The sequence below is a fragment of the Doryrhamphus excisus genome, linkage group LG11 (genome assembly GCF_037039965.1).
Source record: "Doryrhamphus excisus strain RoL-2023G ecotype Guam linkage group LG11, RoL_Dexc_Guam_v1.1, whole genome shotgun sequence".
NCBI lineage: Eukaryota > Metazoa > Chordata > Actinopteri > Syngnathiformes > Syngnathidae > Doryrhamphus > Doryrhamphus excisus.
Genome location: NC_136367.1, coordinates 5,547,372 through 5,572,273, shown reverse-complemented (window position 1 = coordinate 5,572,273; position 24,902 = coordinate 5,547,372). Strand labels below are relative to the sequence as shown.

The 24,902-nt window shown below is 36.3% G+C and overlaps 1 protein-coding gene across 1 annotated transcript in view; it reads left to right on the top strand.

Annotated features, from left to right (window-relative positions):
* Window positions 1–22,980, top strand: part of LOC131136024 (regulator of G-protein signaling 6-like) — a 61,136-nt gene extending 38,156 nt beyond the window's left edge. The window contains exons 3-18 of the mRNA XM_058082487.2: window positions 4,094–4,190; window positions 6,329–6,379; window positions 8,135–8,241; window positions 11,180–11,231; window positions 12,904–12,968; window positions 13,307–13,383; window positions 14,521–14,602; window positions 14,729–14,803; window positions 15,682–15,783; window positions 15,877–15,938; window positions 16,090–16,200; window positions 18,128–18,253; window positions 18,344–18,530; window positions 20,135–20,224; window positions 20,381–20,434; window positions 22,191–22,980. Of these exons, the coding sequence (XP_057938470.2) occupies window positions 4,094–4,190; window positions 6,329–6,379; window positions 8,135–8,241; window positions 11,180–11,231; window positions 12,904–12,968; window positions 13,307–13,383; window positions 14,521–14,602; window positions 14,729–14,803; window positions 15,682–15,783; window positions 15,877–15,938; window positions 16,090–16,200; window positions 18,128–18,253; window positions 18,344–18,530; window positions 20,135–20,224; window positions 20,381–20,434; window positions 22,191–22,241 (1,389 nt within the window). The 3' untranslated portion in view covers window positions 22,242–22,980. The remainder of the gene's footprint in view (window positions 1–4,093; window positions 4,191–6,328; window positions 6,380–8,134; window positions 8,242–11,179; window positions 11,232–12,903; window positions 12,969–13,306; window positions 13,384–14,520; window positions 14,603–14,728; window positions 14,804–15,681; window positions 15,784–15,876; window positions 15,939–16,089; window positions 16,201–18,127; window positions 18,254–18,343; window positions 18,531–20,134; window positions 20,225–20,380; window positions 20,435–22,190) is intronic.
* Window positions 22,981–24,902: the final 1,922 nt, after the last annotated feature.

Here is a 24,902-nt window from a genome sequence, read left to right as displayed (position 1 = left end):
AAATGATGAGTTTTAGTGACTATTCAAAGATTCTCATCCGTCTTCTTCGGTCCCGAAGTTGCAACCTTTACAAAAGGCCAACAAAGCGATCATGCATGGAATTTACACATAAAATATTCCGAGTGTTTCCACACTAAATAAATAGGTGACATAATTGTTAATAAGCGTGTGTCCGTTGTTTTCTGTCAGCGTCTGTTCACTATGTACGTCTGAGCAGTCAACCCCGTCCCTGAGGGCCCGCACTGACATTTTCTCCCAGCAGGATGTTTACCTACCTTCAGAAACAAGCCACAGTGGTCTTGTCAGTCACTTCTCCCACAAATAGATCTTTGCGGTTGCCCAGGCTAATTGGCATGCTGTGGAATTTATCAATGCAAAAGTGATCAGTGTTGCTCTGTGGATAGATGTACACTATGTTGTGTCCAACTCAAACATCCACCCAAGTACCTTGCAGGGTATTATGTTTAGGGTATTCGTATTCCGGGTATTTGACAACATAATAACCCAATTGGATTTTTAAAATATACAAATATGTTCTTCTTCGACTTTTTCTTCGTCTACTTCAGGGGTCTCAAACATGCGGCCCGCAGGCCAAATGTGGCCCGCAGGACACTAGTTTGAGGCCCCCGCCTTGATATGAAAATTTAATGTTAGTGCGGCCCGCGCAAGTTTGATATGGATGCTGTATGGTATCATGTACCCAGAAAAAATTATTACGTTTGATTAATGTTCATGTTAAAGGTTAAATAACTGTTAATAGTTATCCTCCCTATCCGTGTGGAAGTGGTAAGTTTTTGGCTATTTAAGTTTAAAGAAAATAACTTGAAGGCTACCGTTTAGGTCGCTAGCTCTCTAGTTTGCGATTTAGCATGTGTCTCAAGACCCTACAGTTGCGCAATGTGTTGTGAATAAAAAGAGTATAAATGTGACTATATGTGCCGCGTGTTTGAGACCCCTGGTGTCCAGTGTTTATGTAACATAAACACGTTTTTTATTTATAAGTTGCTCTGGAGAGGGCTGCATGGCGTACGAGGGGTTAACGTGCAGTCCTCACAGCTAGGAGACCAGGATTCAATTCCACCCTCGGCTATCTGTGTGTGGAGTTTGCACGCTCCTCCCACATTCCAAAAACATGCTAGGTTAATTGGTGACTCCAAATTGGTATGAATGTGAGTGTGAATGGTTGTTTGTCTATATGTGCCCTGTGATTGGCTGAATGCATGAAAGAATGAAGTGGCTCTGGAGTATAAGTCACAGGAACAGCCAACCTATGAAAAAAAGTGCGACTTATAGTCCGGAAAATACTGTATATCTAATCGTACAAAGATATAGTAGCTTTTGGTTGATATCTTGACTCCAGACGACGTTTACAAACAATGAAGAGTAGAATGTGATGTGTTTATGTAAATGTATTGTATTGTAATGTAATGTTTTGTAGCTTTAGGTGAGGATTTTGACAAATACAATTTTATTATGGTAATTTCACAAGTTTATTCTGTGCCCTGCGGGGTTTGGAATTCATGTGATTACGTGATGAAATGTGCATCTACTGTGCTGAACATAAAAGGCAATTTAAAAACAGAGACATTACTTCTCATGGTTTCATCCCGCCATAATGATCCGACTTGGAGCGGAGATGCAATACACGGACAGAACATCCTGTGCTCAAAAAGGCAACAATAATTAGGTCAGAGGTCTTTTAGAAATTCCTGCTAGCTGCTCATAACACCGGCCAAGTCTTGTCGGAATGGTATCACGGCTGTGTGCGGTAGCCAATGGCAGACGGCCAGGAAGTCTTCCTCTAACACGGATGACGGGAGTCACCGTGGTCGGAACTGAAGATTCTCACTTGGAGTTGCCAAACTGGTTGGAAATATCTGGATGTGCTTTTGGTTGCTGTTGTGTCCATCATTTTTCATCATTTTTATATGGATTTTTTTACATGGACTTTCCAATAGGGGGTCCTTTTGTATGAAACATACTAATAAATGTCTGTTTTTATTTTTCTTATACGCTTTCCAGCGCTTCTGTTGTGAAGCTGTTGACCCAGTGTGGGTGTCTGTGTTGTTCACACGTAAATATAAATATAAATCTTGTCACATAACTGAAATCATGGAAAAAATGATTGGCGGGAGGACATGGACGACTGCACAGTGAAATGATTGTGTTGCACTAAAAATACTCGCTTATTAATTGGCTTCTTCAGTTACATTGTGGGGAAAAAAAGGAAAAAAACATTTTTTTTTTATGTATCCAAAGCAACCAACTTCTCACATCCCACATGCTGCCACCAGTGGAAAAAAAGCATCTGTGTAAAGAAGCGGTGTGGACATGTAGTTAAATCATACGTGCATATTATATAATAGTCACATGGTCCAAATATTTGACTTTGCCTGTCATACCTGTCATTTGTATTTGGAAATATACAAGCCATATACTGTAATTTCCGGACTATAGAGCACACCTGATAATAAGCCTTACAAACTACATTTTTAGAGGAAAACCGATTTTGTACATACACAAGCCGCACCTGTATAATAATAATATATAAGCCGCATGTGCCCTTATTAAAACATGTAAACATATTTACAAATAAAGACGGTACACAGGGAGATTTTTCAAAGTTTTAATAATATAACTTAAGAATAATAATATAACTGTCTTCACAAACGGTGCCTGTGATGCGGCAGTAAAACATGGTAGCAACATGGTAATGGTAAGATCTCAGTGTATAGACTGGTTATGTATCTCATCTCGTTTCATATTATATATACATATTGTATTTGTATATAACTCTGGGAAAACTGTTGATTTTGTTATTACTTGGGTTGTTCATTCGTTTTCTACCGCTTTTTCCTCACGAGGGTCGCGGCTGTCTTTGGGCGGGAGGCGGGGTACACCCTGGACTGGTCGCCAGCCAATCACAGGGCACATATAGACAGACAACCATTCACACTCACATTCATACCTATGGACAATTTGGAGTCGCCAATTAACCTAGCATGTTTTTGGAGGGAGGAAACCGGAGTACCCGGAGCACGGGGAGAACATGCAAACTCCACACAAAGATGCCCGAGGGTGGAATTGAACCCTGGTCTCCTAGCTGTGAGGTCTGCGCACTAACGACTCGGCCGCCGTGCCGCCCTACTTGGGTTGTTTATATTGTTTATTTTACTATATTGTGTATTTTGTACTGCTTAACTGATTCTGTACTCTTGCTGCTGTGCAATACAAATTTCCCCACTGAGGGACGAATAAAGGCATATCTTATCTTATCTTATCTTGTCTTATCTTAACAACACGCTAGCAACACAGTATAACAGGTCTGGTAAAACAGGTCTGGTAAAAGAACATACTGGTAAAAAATCACGGTAAGCCATCTTCATCTTCCTCCTTTGAACTGAAGCCATCGAAGTCATTGTCCTTCTTTATGGGACAGCTCGATTGCTTTTAGCTTGAAAGCTGCGTCATATGCTTATCTTTTTGCATTTTCTATGATGAGGGTATGTTCACGCTAATTTAATTTATGCACAAGACAAGACAGTCTTTTCTTACGGTATATGTACGTACCAGTGAGGGCGGCATGGCGGTCTAGTGGTTAGCGCGCAGACCTCACAGCTAGGCGACCACGGTTCAATTGCCCACCCTTGGGCATTTCTGTGTGGAGTTTGCATGTTCTCCCCGTGGGTTTTCTCCGGGTACTCCGACTTCCTCCCACATTCCAAAAACATGCTAGGTTAATTGGTGACTCCAAATTGTCCATAGGTATGAATGTGAGTGTGAATGGTTGTTTGGCTATATGTGCCCTGTGATTGGCTGGCCACCAGTCCAGGGTGTACCCCGCCTCTCGCCCGAAGACAGCTGGTATAGGCTCCAGCACCCCCCGCGACCCTCGTGAGGAAAAAGCGTTAGAAAATGAATGAATGAATACGTACCAGTGGTTGTGAAAGCTAAAATTGGATGTATTGACAAGTATGAAAATGAATGACATCACCAAGAAAGTGAAGGGTAACTAAAGGTGACGCATTTTAGTATGTTACATTATTATCATGGATAATTTAACAGCCTCTTTTTCGTTTACGTCCGTCTGCAGATTGAAGACATCATCACTCACATCCAGGATGAGACGGAAGGCGTTCCGATCAGAACGGTCAAAAGCTTCATGACAAAAATCCCCAGTGTTGTCACAGGTAAGCTATGCAAGCTATTCCAATCAATTCCATCAATGAACCACAACTCCCCTGTGCCAGCAGCCCTCATGCGGCCCCGAACGGTGACCACGATTAACCGTGGGCTATTTGGACTAATAGCTGTATGTTGAGTCATTCTCCAAGCTGCGCATCGAGTGCCCTAAAGTGTACCCAGCGTTCATTAGCATGGTATTGTCCCTTGAGGAGAGATATGGAGTTGATAACAGGCTGTGTTTTTCTGTCTGTGACGAATCGGCGCTAAAAGGCTGACTGGCTGGAGGTGAAATAGGGAGGACAACGTATGATGAAATGTTTGCAAAAGAAAATTTGAGCGTGGAAATAGAATGAGTAATGTTCTCCTCCTACTGTCAAGGTGCCCTTAAGCAAGGCAATCAACCCCCTGACTGCTTTTTTAGTGCAGCTGCGAGTGTAGGAGGTTGTTTGTGTGTGTCGGTTGTGAAAAGTACACTTTCGCTTCTGACGGTAATACCACGCTGGAAAAAAATGACAAGGAAAAGAAGCCTTACATTCCCGGATAAAAAGGGTCATTAAAATTAAGTGTTGTTAATTTTTAACAGGTTCTTATTACCACACCGACCTGCACAGAGGCTGAAGGCTGCAAAAGCATCAGCCACAGGTGATAGGCGTCCAAAGACGTCGTACCTTTAGTACTCCTTAATACTCCTTCATACACGCTAACACTGTCCATGTTGCTAGGCAAACATATTCAGTGTTTCCCATACATCAAGGCTGTCCAGACTTTTTCCACTGATGACTGTATACCTCAAATCAAGGGATGCGGGTGGCATTTTTATGTATTTTTTTATTTTAAGCTAAAAAGGCTAATTTCAACATTATATATATATATATATATATATATGTTGAAAGATTTATTTTCACCTAATTTTTACCATTTGTATTTTATACAAATATTATTATTATATTATAAATATTATATTATATATTTTATTGTATTATATTTTATTATAATATAATATAATTTATTATATTATATTTTATTATATATATATTTATATATATTATGTTATGTTGTTATATTTTATTTTATTATATTTTATTGTTTCATTATGCTATGCTATGCTATGCTATGCTATGCTATGCTATGCTATGCTGTTATGTTATGTTATGTTATGTTATGTTATGTTATGTTATGTTATGTTATGTTATGTTATGTTATGTTATGTTATGTTATGTTATGCTATGCTATGCTATGCTATGCTATGCTATGCTATGCTATGCTATGCTATCCTTTACAATATACCCGCATACATTTGAACTGCCACACCTGTTGGCCCTCACTCATAAACACATTATTATGGGACTTTCTGTGAATGTAGAATGAGTGTTCAGACCTACCGCCACGGTTAGATTGCAGTCCTGTGGGAAAAACACTAAATGTGCTAATCTGTATTAAATATAAAATCCATATTTTATTAATTTAAAAGCAGTGCCATCTTGTGGAGAACTGCCCCCCCCCTCATTTCTGCGTGGAAACCAATTCCAAATATCTAATAAATCCAACATGTAAAAGAGAAGCATAAAAACATAGTTCAAAGAAACAGGATGTGGCAGGTAGGAAGTGATGTCCATCGCCTCGCCTGCAGGCTGTAGCGGCGTCAAGCGATAAAGCTCAATCAATAGATTGGCGTAGCAGTCGGGGGCTGTGGCCCCCCTCCGCGAACAAATGATGGAAAATGACAAAAAGCTATTAGCATTCCTCTTTTTGACCAGCGTCTTGCCCCGCTGCGAAATGTATTATCCTAATAAGCAGATCATATCAATAAGCAGCGTGCGCTAAGAAGAACGGCACCAGCCTTTTTCAATGGGAGCCCAGGGCCAAGAATGTAATAAATGTTGGAGACTTTAACAGCGGCTCCCAATTGGGAACCCGGGCCGAGCAAATGGAGGAGAAATAGAGGTATCAAATACATGTGCGGTAGATTGGTGACACAGGAAATAATAACTGCTGCTAGGTGTTACACTCCTGCACCAATGTGTTAAATCCTTTTTGGTCCGTCTGCATCCTGACAAGGCGGGAATGCTTTGAATTATTATGAGAAACTGTTATACGCTGCATTAAATAACACTTCTATGCGTGTTTATGTGATGTGTCTCAGGTACGGACATTGTACAGTGGATGATGAAGAACCTGTCCATCGAGGACCCGGGTATGTGGAGTGTAGTACAGAGGCACTGTTGACAGCATTTGTCATTTAAATATAATAATGGCATCCTTCATTCATTCATTCATTCATTTTCTACCGCTTTTCCTCACGAGGGTCGCGGGGGTGCTGGAGCCTATCCAAGCTGTCTTCGGGCAAAAGGCGGGGTACACCCTGGACTGGTCGCCAGCCAATCACAGGGCACATATAGACAAACAACCATTCACACTCACATTCATACCTATGGACAATTTGGAGTCACCAATTAACCTAGCATGTTTTTGGAATTCATTTTCTACCGCTTATCCTCACAACGGTCACAGGGGCGCTGGAGACTATCCCAGCTGTCTTGGAGCGAGAAGCGGGGTACACCCTGGACTGGTGGCCAGCCAATCACATATAGATGTACAGACGTAGGATGTACAAATGACTCAATACACAGCATAGGATGCTCACATAGTAAATTATCAGCTGGGTCTCCTTGCACCGTGAGGCGTTCAGGCGCACTTTTAATTGTGAGTGTTAGGTGCTAATTGTTTTTGGGTTTTCTTTTTTAATTCACTTTATTCATTTTAATTGGTGTACCCACTTTGGGAACCTACGCTCTACAATGACTCAATACCCCCACTGGTGGTTAAAACTGGTATCACACAAATAGAACACTGCTAAGCAATCATTGAATAGTGTTACACTTGATTGTGTTTCCATCATATACAAAATTAATTCATGAATTCATTTTCTACCGCTTATCCTCACAAGGGTCGCGGGGTGCTGGAGCTTATCCCAGCTGTCTTGGGCTGGTGGCCAGCCAATCACAGGGCACATATAGACAAACAACCATTCACACTCACATTCATACCTATGGACAATTTGTAAACATTACAGTGCATTTCTTACATCAATCATAATATAACTTTCCATTATTTACATTTGTATTCAACTATCTGATCACCAGCCCAAAAGGAGTAGGCTGAAGCAAAAGCTTATAAATGCCTACCCCTTTCTGCAAGATATAATCATGTTCATGCCACAGTCTTGTTTTCCCCTGTTATTATTATCATTGCAATATTATTATTGTTATAATCTTTATCATTATTACCATTATTATTGTTATTATTATCACCATTATTATAATCATCATTAATATTACCATTTTCATCATTATTGTAACAATTTTTGGATTTATTATTATTTTTTTTTTAATTATTTAATTTAGGTGGGAATTTTGACAAATACAATTTTATTATGGTAATATCACAAGTTTATTCTGTGCCCTGCGGGGTTTGGAATTATTTAATTTATCAAATTGTTTTTTTTAATTGTTTAAAAATTTAATTTTGCTTTGTGAAAAGCTACATTTCAAGCATAACTGTCACTTTGACACAGCTTTTGTGACAAATATTTCAACAACTAAAGCAACATAAACAACATTTATTTACAAATATAACACCGTTTTTCACTTTTTTGGAACTGAACTATCTGCAAGTGTATACGTTAAAATTTGCCTATAATGCACAAACGTCTGCACGCTACACTCCTCCACAGTCTCTCACTTCCATCCATCCATCCACATGATGTCTTGTGGTCGATTTATAAAGTGCGACTTATAGTCCGGAAAATACGGTACTTGGATTTTCTTCTCCCGATTTAATTTTGCAACCACCCCAGTGGAGTACGTTAATGCTAATATTGTAAGAGTGTGCATGCTATGGAAACCTGCTGCCGTCCGTTCTCCTTGTTCTATCTCTTCTTCTTCCCCAGCTGAGGCCATGCACATTGGGAGTCTGATTGCAGCCCAGGGCTACTTCTTCCCCATCTCGGACCACGTCCTCTCCCTGAAGGATGATGGCACTTTCTACCGTTTTCAGGTCAGCACCAGCAAGTCCAACTTCACAGTGCAGCGTCCTTTAATGGCTGCTTGTTGATTTAGGATGCACTCAATTGGAAAATGTAAAGCTGGGATTAGAGTGAGCGCTACATGCCACGTTCAAGTACAATAGGCTTTAAAAGGTTCATGGCCGCCAACATGGACATGTGCGTGCATGCGTATGATTGCTAACCGACAAAAATAAGCACAACCACTCCAAATAATAAGGTGGCGTAGTGTTAGTGTCGTATCATAACAGCTGACACGAACACATTGAAGCACAGGTGAGGTCTGCATTGGATTGGGGGTCGGGGGGGGGGGGGTACCTGTGCTGAAACATGACACAGTAGAACTGTCTCAATATGAATTTGGAATAGTTCAATTTGGGAGAAAAAGGGAGAGTTCTGGAGCTGAATCTGGGGACTTTTATTACAAATGTAGATCTGAAATTAGAAGGGAATGTCACTGTAAAGCTAGTTGGGGGGGGGTTCCAGATACCAGATCAGATGTGTCATCTGATGATCTTTTCAGCCATCTAGTTACATACTGGTAACCCAACACCCAACATACAGGCCCCCAACATCGAAAGCTTTAAGTCTCGTCTTAAAATTGACTTTTATTCTCTGGCTTTTAACTCGGAGTGAATCGTATGATCTTTTAGTTCTCTCTTTTATTTTAATTGGTTTTATTTTTTATACTTTTATTGCTTTGCTTCTTGCTTTTAATATTTGAATATCTATTTTACTATTTTATTTCTTATTTGATCTTTTAGTTTTGGATTAAATTAAATTTGTACCTTTTATTTATTGTATTTTATTTTTACTTTTTATTTTACTAGTCTGTGCAGCACTTTGGAAACTCTGTTTATAAAATGTGCTATATAAATAAAGTGGATTGGACACCTCCAATCCACAAATATATAAAATATATAAAATATATAATGAACAGTGGACACCCCCACTAACACCGCTAACCTGATTTAATCATCGAAGTCTTCCGTCCCGTATTGACGATGGAAATATTTGGACAGAAATATTTGGTCACAGCACTCAACCTGACCTGACCTGACCTGACCTGAGCGAATCCCACCCGCATCCCGATATTGGTGATGAAATGCCCGGTCCACCATCTCCATCTCCCTCACTTCCCTGCTAGGATCCAGTGACCTTATTAAAAATGAATGGCGATCTGATCAAATATTCATCAAGCGAACAAGGAAAGCGGGTTCGGGTGAGAGTGGAGCTACTTGGTGGCTACCGAAAGCCTGCTAAAGACATGTCAGAGTCGTGGAAGACAATAAGTAGACTCCCACCAGGGACAAAAGGAGGAATTTGTATATTTGGCATTCCTCCCATGATGTGCAAAAACGATGGCGTTCTTGTAGTCACGTGTTAATTATTGGAGTGTTTTATCTTGAGAATCCTAATTAAAAAGGAAACAATGTTCCCCAGCAGGAAAGGCAGGCGGCGCATGGAAAAGATTACAATGATCTTTGTGTCGTCTGACTTGTTGGAAAAGGCGGATTTCCACCGGAGCGCCGATCTAATTAAACCTGACGACAGTGAATGTTGCTGTTGCATGACCTTGGGTCTCGGGCTTCAAAGCGAGTAGGGAAAGAGGTTGCTATTGGATCGTAAAGATAATAAGTCGTCTTTAGAAATTCATTCTACGGGCAAAATAACAAGTCTTCCCATGAGAGAAACACAAATATCAACGGCGTGTTTTATTACGCAACAGCGCTAGCGCTACGTCAAAACATAAACACAGTAGGAAGAGCGGCTGCCAGCTTTAGATTTGTGCTATTGTGTATTCTGCTCCTTTTCTTTTATTCCGCCGCTGCTTTTATTCCCTTGCGTTTGCAAAGCCTGAGGATGCTTCTCCTACAGGGGACACTTATTTGGAATATGTTTCCTTTAGACCGGCCAAATCTTTTTTGATTACACACAGATAGTACTACAAGGCTATCTTGGTGTCATCGCTTAGAAAGTTTGGAGGGCGCATGTTCTTGCAAATCGTTCTGACCTACGTTACTCTTCATTTAGAGTCAAATCCAGTACTAAGTATGATGCAGAAACAGATATGACCTTTTTGAAGATGAAGCTATTACAACAAAAAAGTAGGATAAATTGTAATGGTGTGATGTAGTGGTTAGAGTCCTGGACTCTCCAACGTCTCCACTGCTAAGCGTGGTCGGTATGATGTAATGGTTTAATTTCATTTGAACATGCATCAGATTACAATTGAATGCATCCCATAATCAGTTCACAGTTCCACATGTCCAAAAGGAGTAGGAAGAAGCAAAGCTTATTAAATCCTACCCCTCCATCTGGTACTTTTACAATCAGTAACTGTTACATTTGTTCACTTCCTACTTTCCTAATATAATTTTTTTGTTTTTTCAATTTATTTTATTAATTTTTAATTTAATTTAATTAATAATAATTGTATAAATTATTAATTAATTATTATTTTAAATTAAAAATTAATTTAATTTAATAAAATAAAAAATATACACAGTTACAGTACATCCGGGTGAAGGATACATATATTTAATACAGAGGTGGGCAAACTACGGCCCGGGGGCCACATCCAGCCCGCCAAGTGTTTGAATAGGGCCCGTCTGTTCTTTCTAACTTAACATACAACCTGGCATCATGGCATGAGCCAACGTTTTGATGATTTATGTAGCTGTTTTATCAATATTGTTATTATGTGGTCTGTTGTTTACAAAGTGCCCCTGAAAAAAGGGACACAAGCACATAATAATAAAATAAAATAAATTTAATTTAACTATTTTTTATCATCACCTGTAAATATTATCATTCATTAGCATTCACTGATTTTAACTGGACTGTTCAGGTTTTCTAAGTGGTTTACTGTATATATTACCATACTGTATAGTCATGAGTCAAGTGTTTTTGCTGTGTATTCTTCCACAGGCACCATATTTCTGGCCTTCTAATTGTTGGGAGCCTGAGAACACAGACTACGGTAAACACAATTTTATTATTCATAAGAATTATGATGCTTATGGATTGCCTGTCCTCACTAAATTCAATTAAATGCCTTGGATCAGTGGTTCTCAACTGGTGCTGTCATCGTGACATCATGCCGTCTGTCCAACACACAGTAGCCGATATCTGCTGGAGAAGAGCGCACCATAAGATGACAATGTCTCAGCGCTGCGGCACATGATGTGTTGAAAACAGTCCCTTAAAACATTCCTGGAATTGGGGTCACCACTCGTCATGGAGTGGAGCTGGTGGGTCCCACAGCCAAACCAGTTGAGAACCACTGTCTTAGATGATGGGAATAATGTCTGGAAGTTTTTGTTTTTAGTCAGCAGGATTAATATTTCCCATCCGATTCATCAGTGGCTTCATTAGGCCACATTTTACGGGGCCTGGAGTTATGTTATTAAGCCCCACTAAATAGTGTGATATTTTTAATAAATATTTTTTAAAAATTTGGGGGGATTTTTTTACAATTTTTTTTATATAATAGGGCAAAAGTAGGCTAATAAGCAAGCCAATAAGCAGGCTAATAGTAGTAGTAGTAGTAATAATAATAATAGGCAAATAAAATAAAATAAAATAAAATAAAATAAAATAAAATAAAATAAAATAAAATTAAATTAAATTAAATTAAATTAAATTAAATTAAATTAAATTAAATTAAATTAAATTAAATTAAATTAAATTAAATTAAATTAAATTAAAAAATAAAATAACATTAAATTAAAAAAATAAAATTAAAAAAAATAATAATCATTTTTAATAATAATAATTGATAATAATATAATATAATAATAATTGATCACTGTCCAATAGACAAAATGGTTGCAGAGCTTGAGCAGCGTTTTTACAGTGTAGATTGTGTGTACTTGTGTACATTTAATGGTGGCCTGAAACAATTGAGTATGTCTACTAAATCTGTTCTTGTTGCTTATTAGATTTTTTTTTTTATGTCTATTACATTAATTCATATCCTGTGCATCTCCAGGGGGCTAAGCCCCCCCCCCTCCTCAGGACCTAGTGACGCCCCTGCGATTCATTATCACTAAGACCCAATAATGTGTTTAAAATAGCAACAAAAGAAGCCCAAAAAGCAACATCAGTGTACCCAGCATATTGTACATGTTTCTTAAAAGTAGTAAACTGACTGCATATGAAACAGACAGTGCATTTACTACCTTGGTCTCGGCAGAGTACACACTGTTGATTGCAGAAACTGCACCAGACGTAAAGAAAGGCGGTACCTGTCCTAGAAGAGTGACAAAGGCTTCCAAGCAGGTGATAGTGATAAATAACCTTGGTGGACTTGGGGGGGGGGCAACCATGGCCATATGTAATTGTATGTTATAAAAATACATGCATGGTTTGTCGTGGCAATCATTTAAAAATGTGACAAATGTTGTCAGAAGAGGAATGGAGCGCAGGTTGAGTGAACGCGGCGTATGCCAGACGACAAACAAAAAAACATGATAAATAACTCCAGACTGTCAACAGGATTAGCCACAGCCGCCATTCCATTGCTGCCCTTCAGCCCGATGCACATGGCTGAAGCTGGGGGGCGGGGGGGCTCGTTGACTCTTCACACTTGACCCGATAATCCTAAAGCAACATGGATGTATAACCCCCCCTTGGTCTGTCTGTCCTTCCAGCCATCTATCTGTGCAAGCGGACCATGCAGAATAAAACGAGGCTGGAGCTGGCGGATTATGAAGCGGTAGGTAGCGGATATCTCCTCTAACCTATTATTTATTGATTTGTTTGTCCAGCGTTGGTTACCTCTCAAAGGTCACACTGCCATGCCAGTGACCATGACAGATCTAAATTGCATCGAAGAGAAGACTGATACTTTGAAATGCTGACATTTTACGGCATATACATACGTATGTATTAGCAGTCAAAACTGCTAAATATGTACATTGCGTTGGTGCAAATAAAAGCAATCCTCATCAAATTATTCCAAAATAGTATAACATATATATTTTTTTACTTGTCCCTAATTTTAAAAATAGATAACAATAACAATTGTGTGCACTCCCATGCTTTATTTAACAGGAGAACCTTGCTAGGCTACAGAGAGCCTTTGCCAGGAAGTGGGAGTTCATCTACATGCAGGCTGAGGCCCAGGTCAAGTAAGTGGGTTTTGTTACTACGGCAACAAGTGCGACGACAATGTAGGCAGTAACGTAATTCAAGTCGATAATGCACAACTTCATAATGAAGGTACATGGTAGATTACCTGATTACTTTTTTAACTTCATTTGTTAGTGTTCATAATGATGTGGCGTGCATGAGAAAGTGGAACTCTGTTTGATCATATGGTTATTTATGAACAAACATAGCACGGAAGCAGTAGAACCAATAAATTAATTTCATAGTGAAAAATAAAATAATAGTAATATTTTTTGTATTATTATTCATTATTATTATTATTAATAATAATAATAATAATAATAGAATGGTTGTTTGTCTATATGTGCCCTGTGATTGGCTGGCAAACAGTCCAGGGTGTACCCTACGTCTTGCCTGATGACAGCTGGGATAGGCTCCAGCACCCCTCGTGACCCTCGTGAGGATAAGCGGTAGAAAATTAATGAATTTATTTATGAATAATAATAAACAATAATGGAAAATATATAATAATGATAATAATAACAACAATAATAATAATAATAATAATTAATATATAAATTATTATGATAATAATAATAATATATATTACAAAAATAAAATATAAATAAGAATATAAAATAATAATAATAATTGTTATTATATATATTATAATATATTATAATAAATTATATGATAATAATCATTATTATAATTTTTATTATCCTTAATATTCTAATTACTATTATTATTATTATATATAATTATAATATTGAATAATAATAATTAACAATAAAGAAAAAACATATAATACTGATAATGATAATAATAATTATAATAATAATAACTTATTATATAAATTATAATTACAATTGTAATAATTATATTATTATTATATATAAGTATAATTATATAATAATATTATTTTACTATTACTTAAATTATTATTATTATACTATATTATTAAATATTATTATTAATAATAATTATAATACCAAAGTGACGTCCTCAATTTTAGCCGTTCCGACCATCAACCATCCTTCACTGACTTTGTAACCTCCACTTTCTCCCCCTGACCTTCCACTTGTCATTCATGGGCCTCATCTAATGCTGATAGAAGGACAGCTTCGGGTTCTCACGCTGACTGATCTCCTTTACAGGATTGACAGGAAAAAAGATAAAACGGAGAGGAAGATACTTGACAGCCAGGAGAGAGCCTTCTGGGACGTCCACAGACCCGTGGTAAGCCTCCGTGTGGACATGTGGGATTGGTCCCGCTGCCCACCTTATCTCACACCTCCTTTGAGTCCTCCAGCGTATCTCTCCATCACGCGCTCTCTCTGCATCACGTGTTTGTGCCTTCCGCAGCCCGGATGCGTCAACACCACAGAGATGGACATCAGGAAATGCCGACGCATGAAGAACCCTCATCGAGTTAAGAAGGTAATGGAGGATGAAACTTCTCAAACACCTCAAAGCTTGTGGGATTCACATGATGAACATTTCTTATCATCTGTGATGTCATTTCAGTTGGCTTCAAGGGCAGCATTGACTTACATTTACACCTAAGAACAATGGATGCAGAGGAACATTATACATGGACATTTATATTTTTACTCTTATTTATTTTTTGGTTTGTAAATATTATATATTAATAAATAAATTATTTAGTATTTTTTTATATTAAATGTATATTTTTTGTATTTGTATATTATTTTATATTAAATGTATATGTACAAATGTAATGTAATTATGTAATATTTATATTTTAATTATACTTTTTTAATGATTTATAATAATACATTTTCAATGATTATTAATTATCAAGGTTATTTTCGCTTTTGCATCCTCAAAAGCAGAAAAAATAATTTTCTGACTAAAAAAAAAAATCTGACTCAACAGCTCTGATAATTGGGCACATTTTTGCCTGCTACCAACTTTAATTATTTTCATTTTTCAATGGATGTTGAGGAACATTATACATGGACATTTATATTTTTAGTCTTATTTTATTGGTTTTAAAATATTATATATTAATAAATATATACATTTGTATTTTTTATATTAAATATCTGTCATATTTATTTTAATTTCTATTTTAATTATACTCTTAATTATTTATAATACATTTTCAATGATTATTAATTATGAAGGTTATTTAGGTTTTATTTTATTTGTGGTTTTTTAAATATTATATATTAATAAATAAATTAGTATTGTATATATTATATTTATATATTATATTTGATTAGTTTTTCCTCCATGATGCTTGCACCGCTACATGTAGAACTATAAGTAACGTGTCTTTTTCATGTCGCCAGTCAGTGTATGGTCTGGCCGAGGAGGGCACACAGTCCCGCAGCCCCATCCACACCCCGTCCCACCACTCCAGGAAGGGCACCAAGGAGGATGTGGAGAAAGAGGTACGCTTTTACTGTTTTATACATCATTAATATCTTTATGCTTTTTCTTCATGTTCTTTAGGCACACATTTTCTATTTTCGTCCCGCCTGCAGATCTTATTCCTGAATGCCCAGCTGGATCGCCACTGTATGAAGATGTCCAAAGTTGCTGAAAGGTACAAATACATTTTCAGGGTTGACTACACGGAAATACTTGAAGTTGACGTTGTAGCCTTTTCTGAATATGTCACTACCAATGATCAATTATTGCATTGAGTAAGCATCCATTCATTATCAATGCTCCTTTTCCCATGTGATGTATGTCAGTCTGATAAGCTACACCGAGCAGTACATGGAGTACGACCCCTTTGTGACGCCGCAGGAGCCATCCAACCCTTGGACCAGCGATGACCCCTCCTTCTGGGACCTGGAGGCCAGGTACACTGAAACACACCAGCGGGTCATTTATCCGTTCATCCACTTTTTGTACACTTGGACTCTATTGGATTCATTAGAAACCACATTTTGCCACAATGTGTTGTGTTTTGATGTCCCAAAAATAGCTTCTGTCTCCGACGCTACTTTAAACTATGTGATTATTTTTGAAAAGACATCCAATGCTTCTCTACAAAATAAAATAAAATAAAATAAAATAAAATAAAATAAAATAAAATAAAATAAAATAAAATAAAATAAAATAAAATAAAATAAAATAAAATAAAATAAAATAAAATAAAATAACCAATTAGCTAAAAATGTCATCCAATACTTCTCTACAAGAGAGGAGAAATATGATCTCAGGGAAGAACTACATTTGAAACACTTCTATGCTAGGACTACGTTAAAAAGCCATAGCATTTCAGTATGTGGAATCAAACTATGGAATGGATTGAGTAAGGAAATCAAACAATGCACAACGATGAGCCAATTCAAGAAACAATACAAGCAGTTGATGTTTGCTAAATACAAGGATGAAGAGTCTTGAACCAGTCATGATGTGCTATATATATCACTATATTGACACTTACTATGGTACCCATTATGGCATTGGATGCTCATATCACCTCATACTTTAGTACATGACAAAATAAAAAAAATTAAAAAAAATTTAAATTAAATTATTATTATTAAATTAATTTTTATTTTAATTATCGTATTAATATTTTAAAATATTAAAATTGTTACTCAATAAGAGTAATTAATTCATAAATAAATAATTAATACAATTATTATTAATTAAATTAAAATAAAAATTTAATGAAATCAATTTAAAACAAATTATATTAGGAAAGCAGCAAGTGAACAACTGTTGATCATATCACCTCGTACTTCGATACGTAAAAAAAAAATTAAACTATATTAGGAAAGCAGGAAGTGAACAAATGTAAGAGTTATTGATTGTAAAAGTACCAGATGGAGGGGTAAGATTTAATAAGCTTTGCTTCTTCCTACTCCTTTTGGACATGTGGAACTGGGAACTGATTATGGGATGCATTCAATTGTAATCTGATGCATGTTCAAATGAAATTAAACCATTGCAAATTAACATAGCATGTTTTTGGAATGTGGGAGGAAACCGGAGTACAAATAAAAGTAAATAAAAATAAAAATGTTAAAATAACAATAAAATTAAAAAAAGAAAAATTGTAAAAATTAAAAAAATAAAACAAAAAACAAAAAAAATAAACAAAAAACCCACACTATATTAGGAAAGCAGGAAGTGAAAAAATTTACCAGTTAGTGATTGTAAAAGTAACAGATGGAGGGGTAAGATTTAATAAGCTTTGCTTCTTCCTACTCCTTTTGGACATGTGGAACTGTGAACTGATTATGTGATGCATTCAATTGTAATCTGATGCATGTTCAAATGAAATTAAACCATTACCATTACCATTACATTTTTCCAGACCGATTTTGGAGCCGCAGATATGCACAGCACATCTAAATGTGTTTCTCAAGGACTGCCTCTGCAGCGTACGCACACGAGGCACGCATACCAAACAAATACATCCTCATTTTCTCGCCACGGTGCCGACATGAAGGCATATATTCTTAAAATAAATATTCCAGCCGTCAATGAGTGCCAGTGGTACACAATGAAGGAGGTCACTGCGGTGGATTTAACAGCTCCATAAAACTCAGTGCTGGATATTTACTGGTAATTACTCTGAGTAATGGGCCCTTTTCTCAAGCACTAAAAGAAATTCAGAGGTCACTCAGCTTCATCAATGGAAATCAAATCAGCCAACGCCACTTGGAGTTTGTGCTGCACACAATAAAAGGACAATGTGAAAGTATTGATGCACTTGGAACGGGTGGAGAGATGATGGAAATCAGGTTAACTCCGTTATGCGTTCCTCCATAGCAAGGAGCCTGGTCAGCAGAGGGTGAAGAAGTGGGGATTCTCGCTAGAGGAAGCCTTGAAGGACCCAGCGGGACGTGACCTGTTCCTTAAGTTCCTGGAGTCTGAGTTTAGCTCGGAAAACTTGCGGTGAGTTTGGAATTGTTGGTTTAGTTAAGAATCAGGGTGACGGTTAAAGGACAAATCAGGAATAGTTTCAGTTCATTGTTGGGCGTGCAGGTTCTGGTTGGCCGTGCAGGACTTGAAGAGGATTCCGCAACAGGAAGTAGCACAGAGAGCGCAGGAAATCTGGGCAGAGTTTTTGGCCGAGGGAGCTCCGAGTTCGATTAATCTGGACTCTCACAGCTACGAGCGGACCAGCCAGAATCTGAAGGATCCCGGACGATACAGCTATGAGGATGCACAGGTGGGAAAGACGCAATTGGATAGGAATCCTTATGACAATAACTATAAGTAATATTAACATAATGCATATGAGGAAAAATAATAGAGACTTTTTCAAAAGTCTAAATATTATGATTTCAAAAAAGACAAGTTTGCGGAAAGTGTGGTGGTCTGAGAATAAATAATGTCAGGTCATAAATACAGGAAAACAATTTTACAAGAATAAAGCCAAAATATTAGCCTAGAGTTGAAATGTTATAGATTTTTTTTTTTGAGTCACAATTTTATGAGGAAAAAAAGAAAATAAAGTTGTAATTTTCTGAATATTTGATGGTGGAAAATGTATAATAATAAAGTCAAAATATTAGCATAGAGTTGAAATGTTACAGAAAAAAATATTATTTTTTTTCAAATCCAAATTTTATGAGAAATAAAAGAAACTAATGCTGTCATTTTCTGAAAATTTGGCAGGGGGAAAAGTATAATAATAAAGTCAAAATATTAGCCTAGAGTTGAAATGTTATATATTTTTTTTTCAAGTCACAATTTTATGAGGAAAAAAAGAAAATAAAGTTGTAATTTTCTGAAAATTTGATGGGGGAAAATGTATAATAATAAAGTCAAAATATTAGCATAGAGTTGAAATGTTACAGAAAAAAATATTATTTTTTTCAAGTCCAAATTTTATGAGAAATAAAAGAAACTAATGCTGTCATTTTCTGAAAATTTGGCAGTCAAAATATTAGCCTAGAGTTTAAATGTTATAGAATATTTTTTCCAAGCCACAATTTTATGAGGAAAAAAATAAAATAAATTTGTAATTTTCTGAAAATTTGACTCACGGAAAAAGTATAATAATAAAGTCAAAATATTAGCATAGAGTTGAAATGTTACAGAAAAAAATATTATTTTTTTCAAGTCCAAATTTTATGAGAAATAAAAGAAACTAATGCTGTCGTTTTCTAAAAATTTGACAAGGGAAAAAGTATAATAATAAAGTCAAAATATTAGCCTAGAGTTGAAATGTTATAGAATTTTTTTTAAGTCACAATTTTATGAGGAAAAGAAGAAAATAAAGTTGTAATTTTCTGAAAATTTGACAAGGGAAAAAGTACAGAAAAAATATTATTTTTTTCAAGTTCGAATTTTATGAGAAATAAAAGTAAATAAAGTTGTCATTTTCTGACAATTTGGCAGGGTAAAATGTTATTATGAAAATAAAGTCAAAATATTATGAGAATAATATACAAATATTAGGAGAAGATTTATTGTGTTGATTTCATAACAGCTATTTAAAAATAACTCTGGAAGGGATTGAGTAAGGAATGTAAACAATGCACTAGGAGGAGTGATTGAGTGATTGATTATTACCATTTTGATGGTAATATTTATGATGATTATTTATTATGATGGTAAAAAATCACTAACACCCTTTTTCATCTACATCACAAAACTGAGATGGTTTTTTTTCTTGAACTACCGTGAATATAACATCTTTAAATATCTACATGTGATGAATTTTCCATGTAAAAATAGATATAGAACACCACACTGCGTTGGTCTACCTCCATGATTTGTACTTCATCCTATTTCCTGTCAACTGTACCTCTCCTGGTTCCTGTCCAGGATCACATCTACAAGCTGATGAAGAGCGACAGTTACACGCGTTTCCTGCGCTCTAACGTCTACCAGGACCTGCTGATGGCCAGAAAGAAAGTACGTTGTCGCTTCTTCATTACAGTGAGTGGACGAGACTGTCGATACTAGAAGGATGACTCTTGTGGCTCTCCTGTGTGCAATGCGCTACTACGCCTGAGGTGGTTACTGTGTGCGTACCGTTCCTGATATTCATCACCGACTCTCCTTCTGCAGCTGGAAACGGAACAGGGCCGACGCACATCGCTGGAGAAGTTCACCCGCAGTGTGGTGAGTGTCAATCAGACAATCGGGTTCAGACTGAGGTTTACTTGTGTTGGATCTTATTAGATCCTTTCTCTGGGGCGTATTTGTTGAAGATATGCTAATGCTAATGGTTTAATTTCCTTTGAACATGCATCAGATTACAATTGAATGCATCCCATAATCAGTTCCCAGTTCCACATGTCCAAAAGGAGTAGGAAGAAGCAAAGCTTATTAAATCCTACCCCTCCATCTGGTACTTTTACAATCAGTAACTGTTACATTTGTTCACTTCCTGCTTTCTTAATATAATTTAAGTAATTTTTTATTTATTTTTTCAACTTTATTTTATTATAATTTTATTATATTAAATTATATTTAATATATTATATTAAATTAAATATTAAATTTATTTATTTTATTTATTTTTTGTCACGTACCAAAGTAGGAGGTGATATGAGCATCCAATGACATAATGGGTACCATAGTAAGTGTCAAGTTTTTAGGTATCAAAGTACGAGGTGATATGACCAACATTTGTTCACTTCCTGCTTTCCTAATATAATTTGTTTTTTTGTTTTTTTTTAATTCATTCATTCATTCATTCATTTTTTTTGAATTGATATTATTACATTTTATTTTGATTTAATTAATAATAATTGCATTAATTATTTATTTATGAATTAATTACTCTTATTTAGTAATAATTTTAATATTTAAAAAAAATTAAGATAATTAAAATAAAAAAATAATGTAATAATAATAATTTAATTAAAAAAATATTTTTTTTTATTTTTAAATTTTGTCATGTACCAAAGTAGGAGGTGATATGAGCATCCAATGCCATAATGGGTACCATAGTAAGTGTCAATATAGTGATATATATAGCACATCATGACTGGTTCAAGACTCTTCATCCTTGTATTTAGCAAACATCAACTGCTTGTATTGTTTCTTGAATTGGCTCATTGTTTGATTCCACATACTGAAATGTTATGGCTTTTTAACGTAGTCCTAGCATAGAAGTGTTTCAAATGTAGTTCTTCCCTGAGATCATATTTCTCCTCTCTTGTAGAGAAGTATTGGATGACATTTTTAGGTAATTGGTTATTTTTAGCCTTATGCATTATTTTATTTTATTTCATTTTATTTTATTTTATTTTATTTTATTTTATTTTATTTTATTTTATTTTATTTTATTTTATTTTATTTTATTTTATTTTATTTTATTTTATTTTATTTTATTTTATTTTATTTTATTTTATTTTATTTTATTTTATTAGCCTATTATTATTGCTATCATCATTATTATTCTTCTGATTATTACTACTACTGGTAGTAGTAGTAGTAGGCTAGTATTAGCCTGCTTATTGGCTTTTTTATTAGCCTGCTTTTGCCCTATTATATAACATTTGTCAGAAATTTTTTTGTAAAAAAGAAAAAAAAATCACATTTTATTTTATTTTATTTTATTTTATTTTATTTTATTTTATTTTATTTTATTTTATTTTATTTTATTTTATTTTATTTTATTTTATTTTATTTTATTTTATTTTATTTTATTTTGTCTGTTTGAAGATGAACTATATCAGCAAGTTGAAGTATTTGTGATTATATCTCTCTGTAGGCGGCATTATGATATGATATAAGATATACTGTGATTATGTGTGCTTTTTGCAGATTTCTAAGGAATACCTTAGGCCTCCAGTGTCCACAATCTGGACTCATCAATCCTGAACTTTGTGTAATTATGATATAATTATGATATTGTCTTTCATCCCAGGGCAAATCCCTGACCGGCAAACGTCTGACGGGCCTCATGCAGTCGTCCTGACGAGGTCTGGACTCCGAGCCGGACGGATCGTCACCCGTAAGACCTGGTAAAGGAGCGCGGTGTGTGTGTGTGCGGGAGGGGTGTGTGTTCGGGAGGCGCATGAGCGCACCCGACTTCCGGACTGGACCGCCACCACCGGGCTTGAAACTTCTCCCCCCGATGAGTTAAAGAAGGCCGACAGCATGCAATAAATCATCCGAGCTGACACCAGGACAGCGCCGCCTCTGAGTGCAGGGTACCCGGGAAAAAAAAGAATAAATAAGACGTGGTACGCTTGCAAAGGTACCCAGCTCGGAATCAACTCATGTTTATACGGTAGCTAGCTGCTAAAGCTATCCATTTACGTTAAGTCATGTAACCTAAAAAGGAATGCCTTGACTGGAAACCAGATTAAAGCTGTAGTTAGATGTGTTATGGATGTCTGCGTACGTACATCACCATGGCGACGGGAAAGGGATGCTGCGATTGACAGGCAACTCTTCACGGCTCGCTTTGAACCAATCAGGTGGAACATTGCACAAATGATGAGGTGAAGTTACTGTTGGATTAATTCTTTGTCTGTTGATCATTTTCACAACAAAAAATAGATAATACTTGAAATGATAATTTATGTTCTGGTGTATTGAAATCTTCCAAACATTCCACGACTTCATGCAGCCTCAGCTTTGATTCTAGTGGGCGGCTCTCCAAGTATATACAGTAGGAGGAGGATGATAATAAAAGAGGAATGCACAAGAAAGACATGGCTCGTTATTCTTATTTATTATATTTGTTTTGAACATATCTTATGTGAAGCTGGGACCGGTGGACGTATAACCAAGTTAAATAACCCAAACGGATCATTTTTAGACATTTATGATACACCTACTTATAGTACGTGTAGGTTTAAGACACTGTCTCTATAGAGTCCTCCAGGTGAAAGCGATGACTTCTGATGAAATACCGCCCTCTTGTGGAATATGTGAGTAGCGCAACCTTCATTCATAAGTAACTTTCCAGATGTAACTTGTTTGTGTATTTGGCTATGCAACGTATATAGACATATAATAATGTCAATTATACATGTTTTAGTGTTGTTTGCTGCTAGTAAAACGTCCGAGGTGTAGGGCATATAGAGAAAAAAATTGCCACTTTTTCCATGTGTTGATTTTTGACTAAAATGGTAAGGGGTTAACCTTACGGATTTTTTCCCCCAAAGAAGGAGGGTGTAGAAACCTCCCCCTCCGGGGTCCTGGCAGAACCCAAAGAAGATTAAAGTAGCCACTTTTTCCATGTGTTGATTTTTGACGAAAATGGTAAAGGGTTATGTTTTTGTTTTGTATTTTATTTTTTTTTATTGTTTTTTAGAAACCTCCCCCATCATCTTCGAGGGCCCTAGCAGAACCCAACGAAGGGTAAAATTGCAACTTTTTCCATGTGTTGATTTTTGACAAAAATGGTATGAGGTTAACCTTACATTTGTTTTTTTTCTCAGATTTTTTCAAAGGAGCATTTCTGCTACAGGAGGATGTTGAAACCACTCACACAGTCATCGGAGGTCTTGGCAGAACCCAAAGTAGGCTAAAATTGCTTACTTTTCCATGTGTTGATTTTTGACCATACGTTTTTTTTCTCAATTTTTTTCAAATGCCTTTTTCTGTTGTAGGAGGATGGATAAACCTCCCCCATTATCATCGGGGGTCCTGCCAGAACCCAAAGAAAGTTAAAATATTCACTTTTCCATGTGTTGATTTTTCAACACTCAAACTCTGGCATTTTATGCCATTTTTGGATGCTTCTGGGGCCCCTGTTGAGTGTGTGTGAGGTTTCCCTTGTTTATTTGACCAGAAAAGTTCACTAGACGCAAGTTGAAAAAAACAAAAACAAAAAAAAAAGACATACTAACCCCTTACGTTTTTTGGTCAAAAATCACCCCCTCAAACTCTGGCATTTTATGCCATTTTTGGATGCTTCTGAGGCCCCTGTTGAGTATGTGTGAGGTTCCTCTTGTTTATTTGACCAGAAAAGTTCATTTGAAGCAACATGAAAAAAATGAAAAAAAACGACTTTTTTTTTTTCAAAAATTGCCGCCCTGAAACACTGGCGTTTTATGTGCTTTTTGGGGGCCCCTGGGCCCCCTGGTGAGTGCGTGTGAGGTTTCCACTGTTTTTTTGACCAGAAAGTTCATTTTCAGCAAGTTGAAAAAATGAAAAAAAAACAAAAAAACGATATAGTAACCCCTTACGTTTTTGTCAAAAATCGCCGCCCTCAAACCCTGGCATTTTATGCCATTTTTGGGTGCTCCTTGGCCCCCTGGTGAGTGTCTGTGAGGTTTCCGCTGTTTTTTTTTACCAGAAAAGTTCATTTTCAGCAAGTTGAAAAAATGAAAAAAAAAAAAAAACGACATACTAACCCCTTACGTTTTTGTCAAAAATCACCGCCCTCAAACCCTGGCATTTTATGCCATTTTTGGATGCTTCTGGGGCCCCTGTTGAGGGTGTGTGAGGTTTCCCTTGTTTATATGACCAGAAAAGTTCATTAGAAGCAAGTTGAAAAAATGAAAAAAACCGACATACTAACACCTTACGTTTTTCGTCAAAAACGAGCATGTGAAATCACTATGTCTACGTACAGTACAGTATATTGCATGTTTAACCACAACATTGGTCTTCCATTCAACAG